Here is a 19,706-nt window from a genome sequence, read left to right as displayed (position 1 = left end):
AAAAGCCTTTTTTAAATTGAGTCCTGGATGCCCTAATCCTTTATGGGCTTTCTAAAACATCCAATACATCCACTCAGACTGCATATAATATTTATTTTTTTCCATTCAGTGGAAAATTAGAAACTACTACCCTTATCTCACATTTTAAAGCCAAATTATTTTTCTTTTACAATCCAAATCAAAATTAAGTGCTCTTATTTCATTTGGGAGTATTTTTGAAAATAATTTAGGAGTGTGAGGAGAAGATAGGGAATTCCATGTTTATGTTTTATCTGGAATTAGGTCAACAATCAAAATAGTGAAGAGTTTAGACCATCCTACGTTACAGAAATTGTTGAATAAACTATCTGTCTTAAATAATGTGCCTTGCCCAACTAATAAGGCCCAAGACCCAAAGCCAGCCTTCAAATCTGTTCAAGCAAGACCCACAGAGATTCAAAAAGTTTATTAATGCCTCCCATAGCTCTGTATAACTTTTTTGGGAATATCAGCTTGGCCCACTTTGTATTTAATGGGAGAAACATCCTTCAATGGCTATCAGGCAGTTGATGTTGGCAGACTGATACGTCACCAAATTTCTGGCACGCTCTTCGAAGCGGGAGTGGAGTCCTGGCCTCTCCTCTCAAAGCATGGCCAAATTGCAGGGCGAGGGAGCTGGTAACACCCCTACAAATGTTCTGTACCTTCTCCCTCCCCCCTCCCTCCCTCCCTTGTGCTCCCCCTGCCTTGGTGAATATTGTAAGGGGGTAATTTAAGCAGAATTGGATACTGCTTCCACCACTGAGTAGCTCAGAGCCTGCCTGAAAAATAATCCTCATGGGCTACTGGATGTGTGGGGCCACATCCTGCTAGGGTGCTGAAGGGCTAAATGAAAAGAATTTATTGTTTTCTTGTTTCTCATGAAAGACAGAACATATTTACTGGAATATAGCCCTACCTTATTATGTCATTTACATGAAACACATACGCAGTGTTTATAAAGCAGTTAATTTATAACAGACAAAACCAGATTATCAGTCTTTGGAAGAGCAAATATTTGATCAAAAACTTCTAAATGGGACAGACATCTTCACTTCAATTTTAAACATAGCTGATTGAGAAAAGTAACAGAAGAGCTACCTAATAGGCAAGGTAAGATTTATATGAAGCATTTAGATTGTAAAGGAAAGATTATTATATTTATATATATATATACAATTTTATATTTTTATCAATGATTCTCTAGATGTGATGTTTTAAATGGCTGCAGATCTTAATCAGCTTCTAATGTATTTTTCTCTTGCTCTAATGCCTTCAGAAGAAAAAGGCATTTGCACAAGAAATTTCTTTCTTTGATATTGATATTACTAGAAATAAATATTTCTTAAAATGGAAATAATGTTCACTTTGCTCTAAAACACATTTATTAATTAACTGTCTGCTCTGCACATAATGTGAGTTGTCTAAAATTAGCAACAAGCTTCAATCAGGTCTAAAAATACAAGTCTATAATGTACATAAATCCCACTTTATTGTTCCCAGTTCTATTGTTTTTACCAGTTCTATCTTTACTAGCTCTATTAGTAAAGGTGAATGATACAGCTGCTGTAATGTTAAATTTAAATGTTTGCAATCTCAGATTTGCAGTGATTACTTAGTGCATCTGCAAGGTTCTTATTCCCATGATGTTCATTACACCAAAATCAGTAGCATTTGTGTATGTGTTTGCCTGAGGATGCAGGAATATTCTCTTGAGTGTTGAAAGGTTTGGGATGTACCTGTAAACAAGAGCTTCTGTGTTTGTCCTGCCTTTTCAGTCCAAACTCTATCTGTGCTGGGAAGGCAGAGCCCTCTGGAAGACAGCTCAGCACTTGGCCCAATCAGTCCCTTCACATCTCCTGGGGAAGCTGCTGGCCACTTGAGCCAAGCACTGTCCCAGGCCTCCCAGAGAGAGACACAACAGTGACATCTGCCAAACGCAGCACTGCCAGACATTGCGCAGGAATTGCACTGTGCCTAGAAAAGGTGAGCGAGAGCTTGCACTCTGCAATGCCTAGTGAGCAGTTAGGCCTGATGCTCTTTCAGAAGGAGGGACTGCTGCTGCAGAAAATCCCTTCCCTGTGATTGAATATGATCAAAAGCAAAATTCTGCAATCCCTGCCTCTTTGCCAGAGCTGACTCTGCAGTGTCCAGAGATGCTTCTTCAAAGTAGGGATGACTCCCAGAGGAAAGAACCTCCTTCTTTGCTGCCAGGGCAGGTGCAGCATTGCAGCAGGAACAGGACCTCTGTGCCTGTGTTACTTCCCACCAAAGTGGGTCACTGCATAAGCAGAAGGAATGCCCAGCAGTTACTGCCATAGCTTTGAACTGCGCAGCTTCAGCCTGCCAGGGGACAGTATCCCAGCATTCCCGAAGTCGCATGCACCACTTGACCAGCAAGGCAGGAGCTGAAGTCAAGTCATCCCCTTCCCTACTCCAGTCCCGCACAATCCAGACACTGGGAATCTCATTAAAAATAAATCAAGGGTTAATGGGAAAGAAAAATAAAGAAAAAAAATATTCACAACCTATTTGCCACATATTTTACTCTGTTCTCTGTCTGCCATGCTCTCTAGAGCAAGCACAACATTCAGCAATTTCACTCCTCCCGATTAAGTCATGACAGCCCATCTGTGTTGCACCAAGTACAGAACGTGACCTATTATCTCCAAAGAAAATAACACAACACCTGACTGCCAAAAGCACCTCGTGACTTGGCACCCAAATGTCTCAATACTCACATCAACATACCTTTTCAGGACTAACTCCCACAGCCTGAATCAGCCAACTGTGAAATTCAGCTGAACTCTGAATAAATTGGATAAAACCAGCTTTCCCATATGCCAAATCACAAATTATACAATGACCATAATTTGCTGTTACAGATCCTCTTTTTACAACTTAAAAGGAGTAGTTAGCAGTTGCCATGTGATTCTAGACTGTTGAATCACTTACTACTTTAATGACAGGCCATATAATCCATCTTTTCATCTCATTTATCCCTTTGCCCACTGCTATATGAAAGGAATCTGTGCAGGTTTGGTGGTCTTGAACATCCTGTTCAATTTACAATGGGAAAAAGCATCCCCAAAGATTGTGGCCATTCAAAATTTTTCCATAAGGTGCAATTCAACACTGCTGTATGGGAGAGAATTAATATATTGCTTTAATGGAAAGATGGATGATAATTATGTTTGCATTTTATGCTTGAAAAGTGCATTTCATTTGCAAATTTACACAATGTCCGATGCTAAGGTTTGCCTGAGGTGTCCTGTAAGATGTGCCTAGTTTTCTCCAAACATTTTGTTGGCCAGGTGAGAGACCCTGTATTAACTTCACTCAGAAATCAAAACTTGTGTAAAATACTTTATTTTTAAGCATAGAACAACTGCTTCATCCTTGTGCTATTTGACATTGAAGCATCTATTGCTAGGCAGGAGACAGCACCAATAAACCTACTTCAGCATTTTCTGGAAAGCAAGGTGGAAAAGAGCAGGGAATGCTATGGCATGTGATCAGGAGAACAATCTGAATGTAGTAATAAACAGTCTATAGCAGAAGGATGAAAAGTGAGATGGAGTTATGAAAGGCAATCATGTTGTTTCTACCACATGCTGCCTAGAATTCCTGTGCTTAGAGATGACATCAGTTTCACAGGAGCAGAAGCTGCAACACAGTGTCTAGCAAGTCCATTTTTCATCTTTGAGCTGCATATTGTGCTTGAAATCTGGGTTTCATTTTGTAAAGGGAATACAAGTGAGCAAGGGAAAATCAGTGAACTACTCCTGATGTGAACCACCAATAACAGAAGATTGCGATACCTTTTCTGGATTAATTTAATGATGTTGGAAGCTTCTCTTTCACTGATCTAAATCTGAATTTTCAGATAGGAACCAGATCTTAGGTTTAGAGTAGAAGATGCAGAAAGATCACTTCACTACCTATGACCTTTTGCATTGTGAATGGAAGAACAAACTAAAAAGTCATTTTGTTGACTTTTTTCCTAGGGAAAAAAAAACAAACCAAAGAGCTCATTATTGGATGTCAACATGAAAACAGGTATCTACATACTTCTCTTAAGTGAAATATGTTTTGAATTCATCAAGGCTGATATCAAACCTAAATTTCCAAAGGAGGAAGAAGAGAGTAATTTCTTGGAAAGAAGTAACAATGTCAGTATTTCCAGAGAGTGGTATCATCACAAAAATATCTCTAAGCCTTTTGAAGACCAAGGTTTTGAAGACCAAAGTCTTGAAGACTTCACTCTTCACAACTTTACTGAAAAGAATGCAAATTTTGGATTTAACCTCTACAGAAGAATTGCAATGACACATGATAACAATGTAATCATCTCTCCCCTTTCTGTATCAGCTCTCATGGGTGTCTGTATGCTGGCAGCTAAAGGAGAAACATACAGACAAATTGTAAAAGGTCTAAACCTCCATGCTGTGAAGGACAGAGTGGATCAGCAACACTTACCAGCTTTGTTTAAACAACTGATAGGTAACATCACAATGAATGAAGAATTTCTCCTTGTGCAAGGTACTCTTTCTTTTATTCAAAAGGACTTCAAACTCAAGGAGTCTTTCCTGAATTTATCTAAGCAGTACTTTGACATGGAATTCCTGAAAGTGGACTTTTCAAACTTCACACAGGCAAAACTTTTCGTAAATCAAAACATTAACAAAAGGACCAAAGGAAAAATCACAGGGCTTTTTGAAGAGCTGGACCGCCATAATAAACTGGTGCTTGTCAACTACATTGTCTTCAAAGGTAATTGCTGTTTTCATTTTGCAAAATAATTATTTATTAGAAGAATTAAAACTCTAGCTTAAGCTACATTAGGAGGAGTTTAAATGAATTTAGATGTCCTGTTTTCCCTACGTCTCTAAGTTTACTTTCTTCTATTAAGCTTATTTAATAGGAAATTATTTTTCATGATAGGGAACCACCATTCTTCTATGCTTTCTTCCATACAATAGCCTCAAAGAGAACAAAAAGCCCTGTATCAAACTATCTCAGTCCATCTCCAAATTATCCCTCTTTATGACTAGAAACCATGTTTTATTTTCGTTCACCCATTAAAATGAGAAAGTCTTAATCAGAGTAGTCTTGAATGCTGGATACTGGGCATAAAATCATGGATTGATTTAACATAGTACACAAAATCATTGAAACAAAAATAATTTCTCAATTTCCATCAAGAATTATCTGCCCCAGAGGAACCCAAGTACCTTACAGGGGGAGGGAAAGAAATACCAGTGATAGGCGGGAACCATTCCGTGGAGAGGTCAGTGCATTGCTAAACCCCCATCCGAAATATTGGATCATTAAATGAAATACAGGATATTGAACAGCTGGTAGAGATTTTAAGAGAAGGTTACATGTTAGGGAAGGTCAGATGCTCACCAGGTATTTAATAAACAAAGAGAACATAAATTCTGAACTTGGGTGGCAACTAACCAACCTTAGAAAAATATTTCCTGTCTTTCTGTGCAAATGAAGAAGTTTATTTTGTGGATTACTTTGGTTTTTTTCTGTAAAAAAAATTATATACAATAAACATAACATAAAATAAACACAAACATGAAATTGTCATTCACTTATCCCAGACACAATTGACAGCCACTTCAACTGGATACATAAAATATCCTATGGTTTTTTAAACATTTCAGAACTTTTTTTTGTAAACAAACCTAAACACATGGAATTATTTAATTTCTTTCTTTCTTTCTTTCCGTAGGCAAGTGGGTCTATCCATTTAATTCCAAATTCACAGAAATGGAGACTTTCCACATAAACAAATACAGAAGTGTACAGGTACCCATGATGTTCAGGTCAGACAAAATTAATTCAACTTTTGATGAGAACTTAAGATGCACTGTGATAAAGATACCTTACAAAGGGAATGCCCACATGCTGATTGTTATCCCAGAAAAAGGGGGAGACTACATTTCAATTGAAGACCATTTGACTACAGAGCTTGTGGAATCCTGGCTTGGAAACATGAAAACCAGGTATTGCTTTGACACCCATGGGGCCCTAATGTCTTTAATGTCTACTGCAGCAAAGCAACAAAGCCCAGCAAAGATTAGCTGGTCTTCCTAAGCCTTTTACCATGTTAGCATCTCTGTGGCAAGAGGTATCTACAGAGTAGAGGTTCTTTAATAGCCTATCCACAGCCAAAGTGGCATGTGAAAGTTTCAACTCTAAGGGACAAATCTTTGACTCATCTCAGTTAAAAATGTCTCTCTGAGGGCATGAGTCTTTCCATATTCTTCTTCCTTAGGTCTTCTCTCTCCTTAAATTTAGCACTGCCAAGCAAAATCCACAGTAAATCTAGACATTTATTAAACATTTTTTACCATGGAAAACCGAGAGGAATTGATAAATTTGAATACAAAAATGCAAACACAAATGATCCCCGTGAAACATAGTTCCTGAAGTGACAATTCTATCCACCAGTCAATAAATTAATGTGTCTCCCTGGTATCAGGACACTGTAACTGTTGGTGGAAGTATTTATACAGAGAAGGACATTATTTCTAGCATCACTGGCAGTCAGATTAGAAATTATTTTCTGCCAACCTAAATGCCAGCAGAGAATCTTCAGTTTTCTTCCCTTCTTTTTCAGTGTAAAGCTTAATTCCTGTGTGCATTTCAGCAGTCAAGTGACCTACTGTTTGCATTGAATTTTTTTTTTTTTAACAGAAAAGTGGATATTTCATTTCCAAAGTTTAAACTAGAGCAAAAATACAAAATGAAGAAACTGCTTCAAGGTCTTGGAATTAAAAAGCTCTTTACACATTCAGCAGATCTTAGTCATCTGACAGATCACGAATATGCAGCAGTTTCACAGGTAAGCCTTCTAAAATGATTTGCTGTTTGGATTATAATAGTATATAAATGGCCCAGCCAAGATGGTCATATAAATTTATAGAGACACCACTAGCAAAGTACCTCACCTGCCAGGTATTTGCAATCTACCCATCCTAATCAGGACAGATCCCACTTCAGGTATGAGGTGTGTAGAGGTAAGGGGCAGTGACATCTCATAGGTGCTCAACGACTCCCAAAGCTAACCCATCACAGGAGAAAAGCTCTGCCTCAAGAGGAATATGGTTGGCAGGGAATGAGCACAATTTCACAAAAACTGTGAACAAGAAAGACGTTGTAAATAACAGTGAAATGAGAAAACCCAGGGCAAGGAAGGAAATTCAAGGAGGGAACTCCTCATACACAGTCCAGAGAAAGGTAAACTTCTCAAAAAATAAAGAACTTTAGAAAGTTTAAATAGTAAAATCTCAAAAAGATAACGGTGAGAAAGAAAAGTCAAAGCACTCCTGCTTTTCCTTCTGCATACCATGGAAGAGAAAAAACAGAATCTCACAGTAAAGGACTGGCACAACAGAGCTGTACTCCGACCCAAACAGATGTTCCACTTCATATGCTGAAACTTTTAAAGAACTTTTAAACAGGTAAAGGCAAGGGCAGTGAACGGCCAAGAAGATAGGCACACAGCCCCGAGGACGAAGGGATATTTTGTACCAGTGTTTAAGGGAGAGCACAGATGAATTTCAGAAAACTGATAAAAAACAGAGGCAGAATGAGAAGCAGAAAAGAATGAAAAACAAAGGATTTGTCAATCACATCAGTATCAAGAAGGAACAGGTCTATGTGACCAGAGATGTCTTATAAAAAAGAAACTGCTAGTCTATAGAAAAGACAGAAATTTGCTGATGATAGAAAATTAAAAGGCATGGTCAAAGAAAGGAGCTGAAAGACATAAAACACAGAGATAATTGTGCCCACAAGAATGGAGTGTGTGGAACTAGATGAAAAGCAATTAATTTTAAATAGAAATTCATACATTACAGTAAAAGTAAAAAAATTTATGAAACAAATTGAAGTTATAAACAAGACCCAAATGAAATTAATCTGGCACAGGATTTAAAAACATAGCTTTACAAACTTATGTAAGGAAATTGTAGCATGCAACTGCTTGTGGTTGTGGAGGGTTGTATGGCACTGACAATCCAGGACTGTTACTCCAGGAGAGGCTTCCCAGATTCACAGAATGGTGAGGGTTGGAAAGGACCTCTGGAGGTCACCTGGTCCAAATCCTCTGCTCAAGCAGGATCACCTAGAGCAGGTTGCTGAGGACCATGTCCACACAGTTTTTGAATATCTCCAAAGAGGAAGAATCCACAATATCTCTGGGCAACCTGTGCCAGTGCTCAGTCACCCTCATATGAAAACCCATTTGCTGATGTTCAGAGGGAACCTTCTGTGTTTCAGTTGGTACCCACTGCCTCTGGTCCTGTCGCTGGGCGCCAACAAGAAGCCTGGCTCCACCTTCTTTGCAGCCTCCCTTTGGGTATTTTTACCCTACAAGAAAGAATCCTTCTGGTGCTGCTCTTACGAGTCTCCCTACACCAAAACCTTATAGAAGCCTTTGTGATTAGCCAGTTAATAGGGTAGTATAATAAACACTTTTATACAAGTTTCAAAAACTCTAATGCTTGACCTACGGGTTTTCAAAATTGTGGTGGCTTAACTAAACAACCTTTCTGGGAAGATGTAACATCCTAAAAATAAATATTTAATGGATAGAATTGCAGTGATTTTCAGCTTGGTATAAACTATTTTGCTTGGGAAATAGTTTGGAAATATAGTTGGGAAAATAATAGTTGGGAAATATACTGGCAATCTGCAGCACTTTTCTCCCTTCCTCTTGATCATGTAACTTTCATGCTGATTCTCAGCAGTTAAGTCTATTGTGTTATGAAAAAATCACACTTTTAACAGGAGATGCTAACTGATATTAGAAGCAATATGTGCATCAGCTACAAAGTGCCAGAGGAGCATCCTGTCCCTGAGAATTGTGAAAGACAAATTTATTATTTAAGAATATGTAGCAGAAAGCTCAATACTGGTGAAGTCCTTCAACTGTTTTTCACATAAGTAATTCCTAGAATTAGGAGTTCAGGAGCTGGAAATCCACTAGCTGAGCAGGCAGTTCACCAATACAGACACAAACACAGCAGAAGCAGTCAGAGGTATGCACAGGCTGAAAGAACAAAATGGAAAAGATGAAAAAATGAAATATCAGATTCTGCCATGCTGCAATTTCAGTGGGAAGGGAAGGTCCTCAAACTCAAACAGGACTGTACCTCATTGCTGTACATATTTGGTCTGTGCTACCAAATGCATAAATCAGAAATATACAGGGGGAAAAGCCAAGATTGGTGCATTTTCCTAAGCTCTCACAAAATCAACTGTGAATGACATACCCAGCCAGGCAGTGTGTGTGACTGGTGAAAACACACTTCCTACTTCTTAGAAACTCCTTTGCACACTTACGTGTCATAGAGGAGCACTCTATATAAATGCAATGGTTGCTTCATGCAAAAGCCCCAATCTCTAAGTGAGGTCTGTGCTCAGAGATGTGGAAAAGTGCAATGACTCCTGAACTAGCATCCACACTGAGAGCACTGTGGGCATAGTGGCTGTGCTGACTCCTCTGCTGCTGAAGTAGACAGCACATGGCTCTACCAGTCTAATAGATTGCACTGACCTCCTCATTTTAATCCTTAACAGAAGACTGAATGCCTTCACCTGGTAAAATACTTTTCATGCTAGTACTTATTTCTGTCACATATTTTATTCCTACCTTGCACTTCAGGTTGTCCAAAAGGCAGTTATTGAAGTGGATGAAGAAGGAACTGAGGCTGCAGCAGCAAGTGGGTCAGAAATAACTGCATTCACGGTGCCTCCTGTCATCAAAGTGGACCGACCATTCCTTTTCATGATTTTTGAAGAAACTTTTAAAACATTACTGTTCATTGGCAGGGTGATTGATCCAACAGAAATGTGAATAAAGGTAATAGTTTCTATTCTTTGGTATGTAAGAGGCTTTACTTTTATTTTATTAATTTATTTTAGAATAAAAAGATAGTGAAATATGAAATGTGAAAACCTGTTTTGTCTCTCCAGCTCTCCAGCTAGCACTACGTCATCCTAGCAGTATTTTATTAATGCCACGTAACAAGCTAATTTCATTCAGGCTCAAAGTGACAAAAATGTGACTTGTAAAATCTACCTTTAAACTATTAAATTAAAAGAAAACCCAACAACCACAGAACAGAACTTTCAAAAATCATTATTTTAGTAATAAATCTGAATTAAAAGCCCCAGATATTCACATGCCAAAATATTCAGGAAGCTCATTCCCAAAAACTGCAGATTCCTCAGTGTTATCTTCTGTTGCAAGGAGTCTTAATAGCCCAGTGACCTCAATGTTTTCAGAATTTGGCCAGTTATAAAAACAGAAGCAGTATCAAGCCCTAAAAGAGAATTTATAGCCTCCATCTAGAGATCTTTATTTTATTAGTGTAGAAATTGCACTATCATGAAGTCCACATTGTGTGACCTCTTTCAAAGTGTTTATGCAGACTGTCAAATCACCTCATTTTCTCAGAGTACATGATGTGCTTTAAAACATTCTTTGAATTAAAAACAAAATAGTTCTGAAAAATAACTTAGGTATTCTGATTTTGGAAAATCTGGACTGTACTATTTCATAGCACAAAGCTAGCCCTCTCCTAAACCCAGAATTTCTACCTGTAATATCATCTAGACACCACGGTGAACTATGTAACAGGACTCTCTAAGTGAACTAAGGCTAACATTGGTAGAAAAAAAAGTATGTCCAGAATAAATCTATTCACAGAGTAGATCCTAAAATCCAAAAGGTGTTGCCAAGCCGTTTCAGAAAAATATTTCCATGATCTAACCACAATTTCCTTTATTCAAGTAGAGCAGTGCTTCCAACGGAATTACAAGATCTTAACATTTAATAGATTTTAATTAGCAGACTCCTATGTATAAAGTAGGAAACAAAGCAAAAAGCTACTTCTAGTTTTATGCAACTAACAGATCTCAGCATTATTCTGCCTGCTCATACAACCTTCACTAAACAATTGCCCAAAAGGGAGGAGGAGACTTTTCAAAATCATTGGGCAAGGAACTTCACAGGTGTCTATCAGTAAACACACATAAACAGATATATCTGCTAGAGAAGATAAAAGGATACATTATACGATAAGCCTGGTAAATCTCTAAAAATCCTCTCAGTTACCATTTGATGTCTGCCCACAACAGCCCAGACACTGGTGTAAGCCACTCACAAAAGGACTCAGGAGGCAGGCTCTGCTCTCTGACTAGACTACGAAGGTGCATTGAACCTAACTCCGGATTGCATTACAAATGTACCCAGAAAGAGAATCACTCCTTCCTGCCACTGGTCTGTATGAAAACCAACCAATTCCACTGCACAGTTGACCTTCAGCTGTTATTCCTGAGCTACAGCTGACCAGCAGGTAAAAACAATGCTCTGAAGGGTTCAAAAGCATTCGTGCTGTTTTACAGAACTAATCCAGAAGGAAATGGCCCCTAAAAAGACTGTTTGGATGGAGGTCTGTAGTGTAAAGGACTGATGAAAGTATGCACAAGACACCACAGGTATTGCACAAGGAAAATGTCCACTCCAAAAAATGTCTAAACAGAGCATTTAAAGATTACATTGAAGGAATTTAATACACAATAGGGTTATTGGGTAGAGCATGTGTTATCAGCATTAAATAAATTAATCAGTTTAAAACGACAGACAATGACAACCAAGAAGAAACAAAAGACAGTTTACAGAACTCATTACATGCTTATGAAGGGGAGGAAGAGCTTCAAATTTCTGAACTTACAGGTTGTTCTGCATTGCTCTAGTAAAGGCATCGAAAGGTCAAATACAGTTTTGAGTCCTGTTCTACAGCTGGCTGCTGATGATCTGAGTTTGGTCCTGGCAAAGGTCAGACTAAGAACAGACTGAGCAGTCTCCTGTGGCCCACGGGTGAGCAGCTGTAGCTGGCACTTGAGTCAGCTGTCCCTGGGGAACTGGGAGTATCTGTTTGCATTAATGAACCAAAAGCAGAGCCCAGGAGGAGCCAGCCCCAGTCATCTGTACGCCTGTATCAATACTGAGTGTTAAACATCATAAAACTTGAAGAAGCTTTTAAAGAAATTCGTGATTTACAAGATCATATGCCAGGATGCAAAATAAACTGAAAAATTAAATATTTCCACAGACCCCAAACAATGCCTGTGACTTAAGACAGTGAATACAGCTAAATCCAACTGCAGTGTAGGAAGCTTAAGAATTCAGACAGTGCTAAATCCAAAGAAACATTTTGTACTTCACACAAGACAGCATACATCCAGCATTATCACTATTTTAAATAAATACCCTCCATAGGTAAGTGATTTTATTTATTTTAATTATAAAAGATGCCCTGAGAGTTTTTTTTTTCAAGAACATGCATGTACAGCATTGTCCTAGGTTTTATTTTGAGTAAATCATCATTCATGTTTTTACATTATAAAAAGTAACCACACACGCATATGCATACACGGACTAGATCATCTTTATCATACACCAATAAATTTTAAAAACCATATATTTCTGATCTCAATATATTTATGCTGCCTCAATTTTGAAATAGAGAAGCTGACAATAGCTTCATAATCTCTCTCTCAAGTATTAGCATAAATTAAACTTCTTAAAATATGATTGCATGTTTTTCCACATAAATTTTGATAGAAACATTAGCATTAATACAAACAAATTCAGATGATATCACTGAACCATGACAGCTTGCAATAGCAGTTGATTAAAAACTAGATTTGTTATTATAAATTATTAAAGTGAAAATACAATTTGAAATACTAAAAATTAAAACAAGTATTAATACAACAAAACTTATGAAATAAAACTTTTTTTTTACATAATCTGGAGACATTTTCTTTTACATTGCTTTGAAACTTACACAGAATTTTTAAGAACTTTGTACTTGTAAAAACATTAATTCCAAATTCACAGCACAATGCTTCAAAAGTCTATGTTTTTTTAATAGACTGATCAATGATTCTGGACTTTGGTATTAAATTAGGTTTGCAGATTCTTTAAAATGTGGGATTACTTTTTCATATTCATAGCAATTCCTTCTATTTCTTGCTTAAAATATGGGAGCTAAGAGTTGCTAAGATTGTAAATAAGCCAATTAAATAATGGGTATGTGCATTTAAGTCCAAGAAATCAAACTACAAAGGCATGACTGAAGAAAACAAAATCTTCTCTTTAGCTGCAGCAGTTAAGAGCACATAGCTGAAGTTACATTTCATATCATTTCACTACAATGTTAGAATTCTGCAACCATTACATTGCTTATCAGAACATATTTTACAGCTTGGAATTTTATTTGAAAGATTTATTTTTAAGTTTTAACATTGCAGAATGCATTTTATTCAGTCCAGGCATTAGGGAGTCCCATCTGCTGCTTCCACCTTATCTCACCAGAACATTGCTTCCTCCAGTCTCTGGTTCCCTCATTTTTCTGTCAGATGATCTAGGAGTTTGATTTTCTGTTTTTTCTTCATACAAAAGAAGAAACACACATAATACATTGTTACTGTATTATTAAATAGCATAACATAATAAACTGCTATTGTGCACAACATTTTAACATAACTCTCAGCTGCTCCTCTTAGAAAATTACCAGCTGTTGTACTGCACCCACTGGAAAAGCCACATGGATGCATTCTGAGGGCATTCTTCTCAGGAAGAGTGAAGTTCTCCATTAAGTTGTCTACAGAAGGTACTGAAGAGATCCATTTGAGTGAGATGGTTAAGGTGGTACAAGCAGTCTACTCATGGCTACAAAAAGTGCCAGAAGTCTGGCACATGACAGGCTGATTTCTAGGTCTCACGTTGACCACAAGGTCATTTGGGTAATCTCTGGATTTTTCATTCCTTAATTTTTTAATCTTTAAATATACCATTTTTCAGCTTCAAAGAGTTGTAGCTGTGTCAATTAACAACTATTTGTATCAGTCAGAAATATTTCAAAGAATAGGGCATAACTTTTAGAACACAGTGGAAATATTAACTTGTATCAATATTTTTACAGTATCATTTACAAATAACACAATATATTGTTCTGTTTTACCGTTGTAAAACTGCTGAATATTTAAAAACTGCATCTATTATATGATAATATATCAGTGTCAGGATACCTACTCGCTTCATTAGAGAAATGGGACACAAAACATATGCCAGTCCCACTGGAACTCAGAACTCCCAGCACCTTAAACATCATGATGAAAATATGATTAAAATCTGTAAGTAACTCAAAGTGTAGTAGAGCGGCAGAATTATTTCATCTTGTGCTTAATTTTCTAAGCAATCATATGACTGGATGAAAGACATTACTTTAAGATACTGATCTTAAACATATAACTGGTACATCATGGTCACACACCGAACTGGATGTCTTAAAGGTCAGCTGTGGACATCTTATAAAATGCTGCTATTTATTTAGGTTTATTGTTGCATAAAAATAAATCTACTCCCTCTTTTTACAAGATGGAAAACCTGTACCACACATCCTTGAGAAAGCTTTAATTCAAAGTGAAATAACATCAGGCAGTATCTGCATGTCTATAGGCAAGATGCAAAATACTTAAATGTTGTCTATAAAGTGGGTATATTCATTGATGAATCTATAAAGTTTCTAAACAGTTTTAAACAATTGCATGTTGAAATCAGTCACATTACAGCAATATAAACTCAGGCAAAACAGCTTATATCTAAATTAATCTCATAAAGCTGAAAACATTCAAAAGAAATAATAAAGCTACACAGCATAATGGTACAAGCTCGGACTGCTTGATAGAACACAGTGTTCATGAATTATGTTAATGTCTGCACTAGGATGATTCATTATCCTACTGGCAACTCTTCAACAGGAACTCAGAAAAACTTGTCTGCTCTGCAAATTAAGTAAGATCTCTTGTGGGACAAAGTACTCAACCAGTGCTCTTTCTGATTCTTTCCTATTCCATCAGGTACTTAAAGCAGGTAGTCATCTCTTTTCTGATTCCCCCATTAACTTACATGGGTGCTTCTTTAGCATAATTCTTGCATTTTCTATTGCCTGAGTATTACCTAAGACCTAGCAACTGACACCTACACTAAAACAATACTTTCTTGTCACCTGCTTGTGAGCCCTGGAGCATGATTTACTAATTTTTTTTTCCTGCATTTATGTTATTTTTAAAAAGAGATGAAATTTTAATTGGCACACACTTATGACTTAGTTTGAACTGAATGTTTGAATGTGTGAGTGTGCTAAGAAAAGACTTCTGTTCTCCACCAAAGTAACTCTGAGTTTTGAAAAATTCTGGAGCACTATCATATATGAAATCAGAAATTTTTCATCCCTGCAAATTGCATTATATTGTCAAAATCAAACATTTGCCAATATTCTGTAGAGCAATTTTGTGGAAAATAGTAGGCTTAAGCAATTAATCAATATTTTGTCCAAGCATATATCACTTCGAACTAAGAATCATTAATTTTATCTGCTAATACTTTAATTATTAAATGTGTTACTGCCCACATATTTCCTTAGAAAAAGAAACATACTAGAAGTTACCTTACTCAAGTTGCAGAGCCAGCAAACTAAAAGTCAGGTCTTGCCAGAACTGAGATAGATGGTCAGTGCAAATTTTAACCAGCACATATGCAAATCTGCATGATGAGACAGTCTACAAAAATACCCAATTAGTATTTTCTCACAAGTTTTCTGCCTTAGTGAGTCCACCAAAGGTGATGCTCATTGATGAGCATCTATTCGTTTGCACCTCTCACTGTACAGTTTTCAAATTCTTCTCTCAGAGTGATTTCTGTCAGCTGTTTATATATTTGGCTATCAATTTTTTCCATCATTCAACTTAGAAAATAATGCTTCCTTGAAACTGAAATTTTTGTTGTTTTGGGTTGGTTTTTTTCATTTAGTGGGCATATATTAGCACCTGACTTCCTGATAGTTAGAGATAGATAGAAAGTAAGAAAGAAAGAAAGAAAGATAAAAAGTACAGCTAAAAATATCTGTGATTGAATGCATTTACCACCAAACATTCCTGTATCTGTATCTCTTAATATCTTCTTACAGAGTTGCTTCATTTTCTTATGAAAAAGTATTGGGTCAGTTTACAAAAGAGAAGTTGAATCTGCAGTACAGCAGACATTAGACCAACTTGAGAGATGCATTTTCCCATAAGAACACAGAACATTAAAACTCTTATTCAGAACTGAATGTAGGACATCCTAAGCTTCCTCTTCTTTCCCCAAAAATGTTTTTCTTTCCCTGGTATATCCTCTTGGCTTCTGACCCTATGCAGTTCAGGGACTTTCTGAACCAGAAAAAGCATCCAGATCATTGTGTTTGATCAGATACTACTTTCAAACACTCTGCTCTTAAGGTATTCATTTGGGAATAGCACATAGAGACTTGAAGCTGTGTTTCTTACATTCCGGTCTCCTGCCTGAAGACAAAGGTGCAAACTGTTCTTTGTGAGCTTTTTCTGTCCCTTTGTATTTAAACAAAATATATCAGTTTTACTTTAAATGACAGATAGAGAAACCTTTGAAATTTGGAAAAGTTTTATGTGACATAAAAAATTTGTCTAACTAACCTTTGCACCTCACTGCTTCGTGAATATTAATCCATTAATTTTCCCCAAATCCTTGTGGAACAGCAAATAACTGGAATTTCTACAGATTGCTCAAACTATTTACAACATTTGAACTAATTTTCTGGTTTTAAAGCGAGGAAAAGAGGCATACAGTGATTAGGGTGAAAGAAAATGAGGTTTTGAGCACATCTAATTTTTGAAACTATGTAGCACTCCATGACATTTTATGTTCTCAGGATACATGCCCCATTTACTTTATAGATAGCTGAAAATGTCAGCATGTCTACACATCTAACTGCTGACTTTGAAATGGTGCACTTTGAAATAAGCGGCCCCCTAATGATCACCTATAAAAAGTCTGAAGTACTGTGGGTATTTTTAAGAGAAGGCATTAGACACTGGCAAAGACAAGGACAGAGGGCAAAGTGATTTGGCACCTTAAAGTGCTATTCCTGTGAAATCATTTAACACAAACAGTCCATCTGCATTCACAGTTGACCTTCCAACCTTTTCTACAAAAAAAATGCAGTTTTAAAAACAATAGGTCACTATGCAAGCTTGAGTTCATTCTACAAAACAATTTATCTTTTACAGTGAGGATGGTAAAATTTCAGCAGAAAAAAAATCAAGTACATAAGGAATTAAATTAATACTGTCCGGAGAATTTCTTTTCTTGTTTGTTAAGTTTTTGAGTGCTTTATTTTAAAATTCAGTAATTTTTATTACCTTAAAATCCTGAGTAAAGTTGGGGAGATGTTTTATTTTGTTTTTTAAAGAAAACTGAAAATACAGAAGCGGAAAAATACGTTCATACAGATATTTAATTTACCAACACAGACCATCACTATTGTTTCCTCTTTATACCTGGCAAACCAATATAAGATGTCTCCTCTTTCATATCTTAGCTTCCAGATGTAGTTTCTATTACACTGAAGTCTACTTTCCCAGACTCCCTTTCTTGCTATAGCTGGCTCCTTTCCTTTCTCCATTCTGCCTTGGGTAAGAATGCAAATCTCTGCTAGCAAATAAAAGCCTCAGTTTGAGCCCACAATATTATAGCTAATCCCATGACAGTAATTTAGTTATAGTGTAAAAGGAATCTGCAAGGAATTTGCTGCCAGAGCCTACAGAGATTTGGGTGAGTATATGTAACAGTGATTTTCTATGACTTACAGTTTTATTACAGGGGCAAAAAATACATCTTTGATTTTGTTCTTGCAAAATTCTGAACAGCACAGGCTGACGTTTAAAGGAAAGCAGCCTGAGGGAGATGCCTAGCATTGAATTTTTGGGTTTTTCAAATGGCTAAGGTAAGGCAAAGAAGGCAGCATTAATAACAAGTAGCAGTAGCAGTTCATCATCATTCTCAAGATTCATCACAAAATTGTTACATAATGATACATAAACATATATGTAAGCACATAAAAAGAAGGAAAATGAAAAACTAAGTAGTCTAAAAATACTTATATTCTATTTCTCCAACTACAGGCAGCTAAATCACTGTGACTGTAGTTAGTACGTATCAAAGGCACTAACCTTCACTTTGTCCCATTCCACCCTCCCATTTAGGTACCAGCTGAATGCTAATGTGTGCAGGAGAAAAATGTGAAAGACTAATTAGAAGGTAATGCCATCTTAGAAACACTTATAATTGCATACATCACATTTCTACCCTGCTATTTTAGTATTTCAAAATCTGTGTGCAGGAGTATAATAAATACAGGCCTAGTTTTACACGGCTCTTTCCTTTGAAAGCGTTACCCCCAGGCTCGGTTTAATCTCTTGTCAACAACTTACATGCTCATCTTTCGGGACTGACTCTCCTTATTTCCACTGTTCTTTTGGTCAGCTGAGTTAAATAAGCTGCGAGAAGAACTAGAAGTGAAGGCAGCATTCCCACTATTACCAGAAGAATGAGTCCGGAATGAATCATCTGAAATAAAGAGCTTCAGCTTAGACAAAGAATTTTGGTTGAAAAAAGTACACAGAGAGTAAACAGAATGAGCTGTTTTTCCTGTGGCAGTAGCGACATATTTCCTATGGCACTAATCCAAAATTGTAATGGAATGGTTTCAACTTAACATTTCTTCAAGTATTTTTATGAAAAAGTCCTGCTAAATAACTAGAATGCACTTTTTCGAAGAAAATATTAATACATTTAATGTATGTAAAGAGCGTGATGTCTTGGGCCAATCTTTTGCTGCTTAAAATTACCTATTTAATGTAACTTAACTGTCTAGTGCCTATTGGTAGTGATGGAAAGACACGTTTCTCTAGGAAGCCATTCATCTCAATCTTATCTTTAATCATCCAAACTCTTTAAAATTTAGCAGACAGAACTGCAAACAGTAGTTTCTCTCTCTTAATTCAGTAGAAGTTATACATGATATGCATTCTCCTCATGTAAAACAGGTGGGGAAAAACTGCGAACCCAACCTTTTTATGATATCTGAAATTCCAACCAGGACATGACAAACTCAAGTTTGTTTTTACTATTTTTAAACATAAATTAAAACAAATGTGTAAGAACAAAAAAGAATCTGAAAAATACACTTAGTAGACTAGCATTTAAATGCACAAACGTGTTGGAAATCTATTATTCTGCTTTCTTTAGGAGAACGACATCTTAGAGTATGCCTGTCTAATTGGGCCCATACATTCAACACCCACACAAAAAAACTGAAGTAAAATACAATACAATAACCTACTTACCACTAAAGGATAACATACAACTCTTTTATTCCTGATACTGAAGATGTATATGCTGTAGCAGAACTTTTACTAAAAAAAACCAAACAAAACAAAACCAAGTTGGTTTTTCCAAAAGCGCTCCTCTCAATTGTATCATCCTGCTGTTTAACAGTATTAGAGGTTATTTCTGAGTTTATATGAAAAAATTGAATGAGAAAGTTATGCTGAAATTTCTTTAAGAAATGTACAAAATTAGATTTAGCAATTCATACTGAAAATTATTTTTAATATATGATAAAAGGTGACATATATTAACTTAAAAGGAATTCATAACCATTTGTAGGCTTCAGCATGCCTTAGATGATATTTCTTCCCTCAGTTAATCAATTAAACACAAAGCTGAAAATATA

At 36.5% G+C, this 19,706-nt stretch overlaps 2 protein-coding genes across 6 annotated transcripts in view; one reads left to right on the top strand and one right to left on the bottom strand.

Annotated features, from left to right (window-relative positions):
- The first annotated feature begins 1,026 nt into the window (after positions 1–1,026).
- SERPINA10 (serpin family A member 10) lies at positions 1,027–19,688 on the top strand. Of its 5 annotated transcripts, XR_001860225.1 has the most exons (8): positions 1,027–1,131; positions 1,797–2,004; positions 4,026–4,791; positions 5,762–6,035; positions 6,730–6,877; positions 9,704–9,901; positions 18,175–18,229; positions 18,455–19,688. XR_001860225.1 is itself a non-coding variant. In XM_017729035.1 (7 exons), exons 3-6 carry the CDS (start codon positions 4,068–4,070, stop codon positions 9,893–9,895), a joined length of 1,338 nt encoding a protein of 445 aa, XP_017584524.1. In that variant the 5' UTR covers positions 1,027–1,131; positions 1,797–2,004; positions 4,026–4,067; the 3' UTR covers positions 9,896–9,901; positions 18,455–19,688. The 5 variants fall into 5 exon arrangements, 4 of the variants coding, with proteins under 4 accessions (XP_017584524.1, XP_017584525.1, XP_017584522.1 ...); XM_017729035.1 differs by lacking the exon at positions 18,175–18,229; XM_017729036.1 differs by lacking the exons at positions 18,175–18,229; positions 18,455–19,688 and adding an exon at positions 11,182–11,536.
- PPP4R4 (protein phosphatase 4 regulatory subunit 4) overlaps positions 12,321–19,706 on the bottom strand; it is a 63,962-nt gene continuing 56,576 nt past the window's right edge. The window contains 4 exon segments of the mRNA XM_008629726.2: positions 12,321–13,500; positions 18,403–18,538; positions 19,318–19,343; positions 19,345–19,386. Coding sequence (XP_008627948.1) covers positions 13,476–13,500; positions 18,403–18,538; positions 19,318–19,343; positions 19,345–19,386 — 229 coding nt within the window. The 3' untranslated portion in view covers positions 12,321–13,475.

The sequence above is a fragment of the Corvus brachyrhynchos genome, unplaced genomic scaffold (genome assembly GCF_000691975.1).
Source record: "Corvus brachyrhynchos isolate BGI_N302 unplaced genomic scaffold, ASM69197v1 scaffold1, whole genome shotgun sequence".
NCBI lineage: Eukaryota > Metazoa > Chordata > Aves > Passeriformes > Corvidae > Corvus > Corvus brachyrhynchos.
The sequence above is the reverse complement of the archived record's forward strand: the minus strand, read 5'-3'. Positions and strand labels throughout refer to the sequence as shown.

Excerpts from the sequence above, each read along its gene's own strand:
- SERPINA10 (XM_017729035.1), top strand. The coding sequence starts at position 4,068 with ATGAAAACAGGTATCTACATACTTCTCTTAAGTGAAATATGTTTTGAA. Across the intron at positions 4,792-5,761 it reads CAACTACATTGTCTTCAAAG|GCAAGTGGGTCTATCCATTT; the intron begins GTAATTGCTGTT and ends TTCTTTCCGTAG. Across the intron at positions 6,878-9,703 it reads AATATGCAGCAGTTTCACAG|GTTGTCCAAAAGGCAGTTAT; the intron begins GTAAGCCTTCTA and ends CTTGCACTTCAG.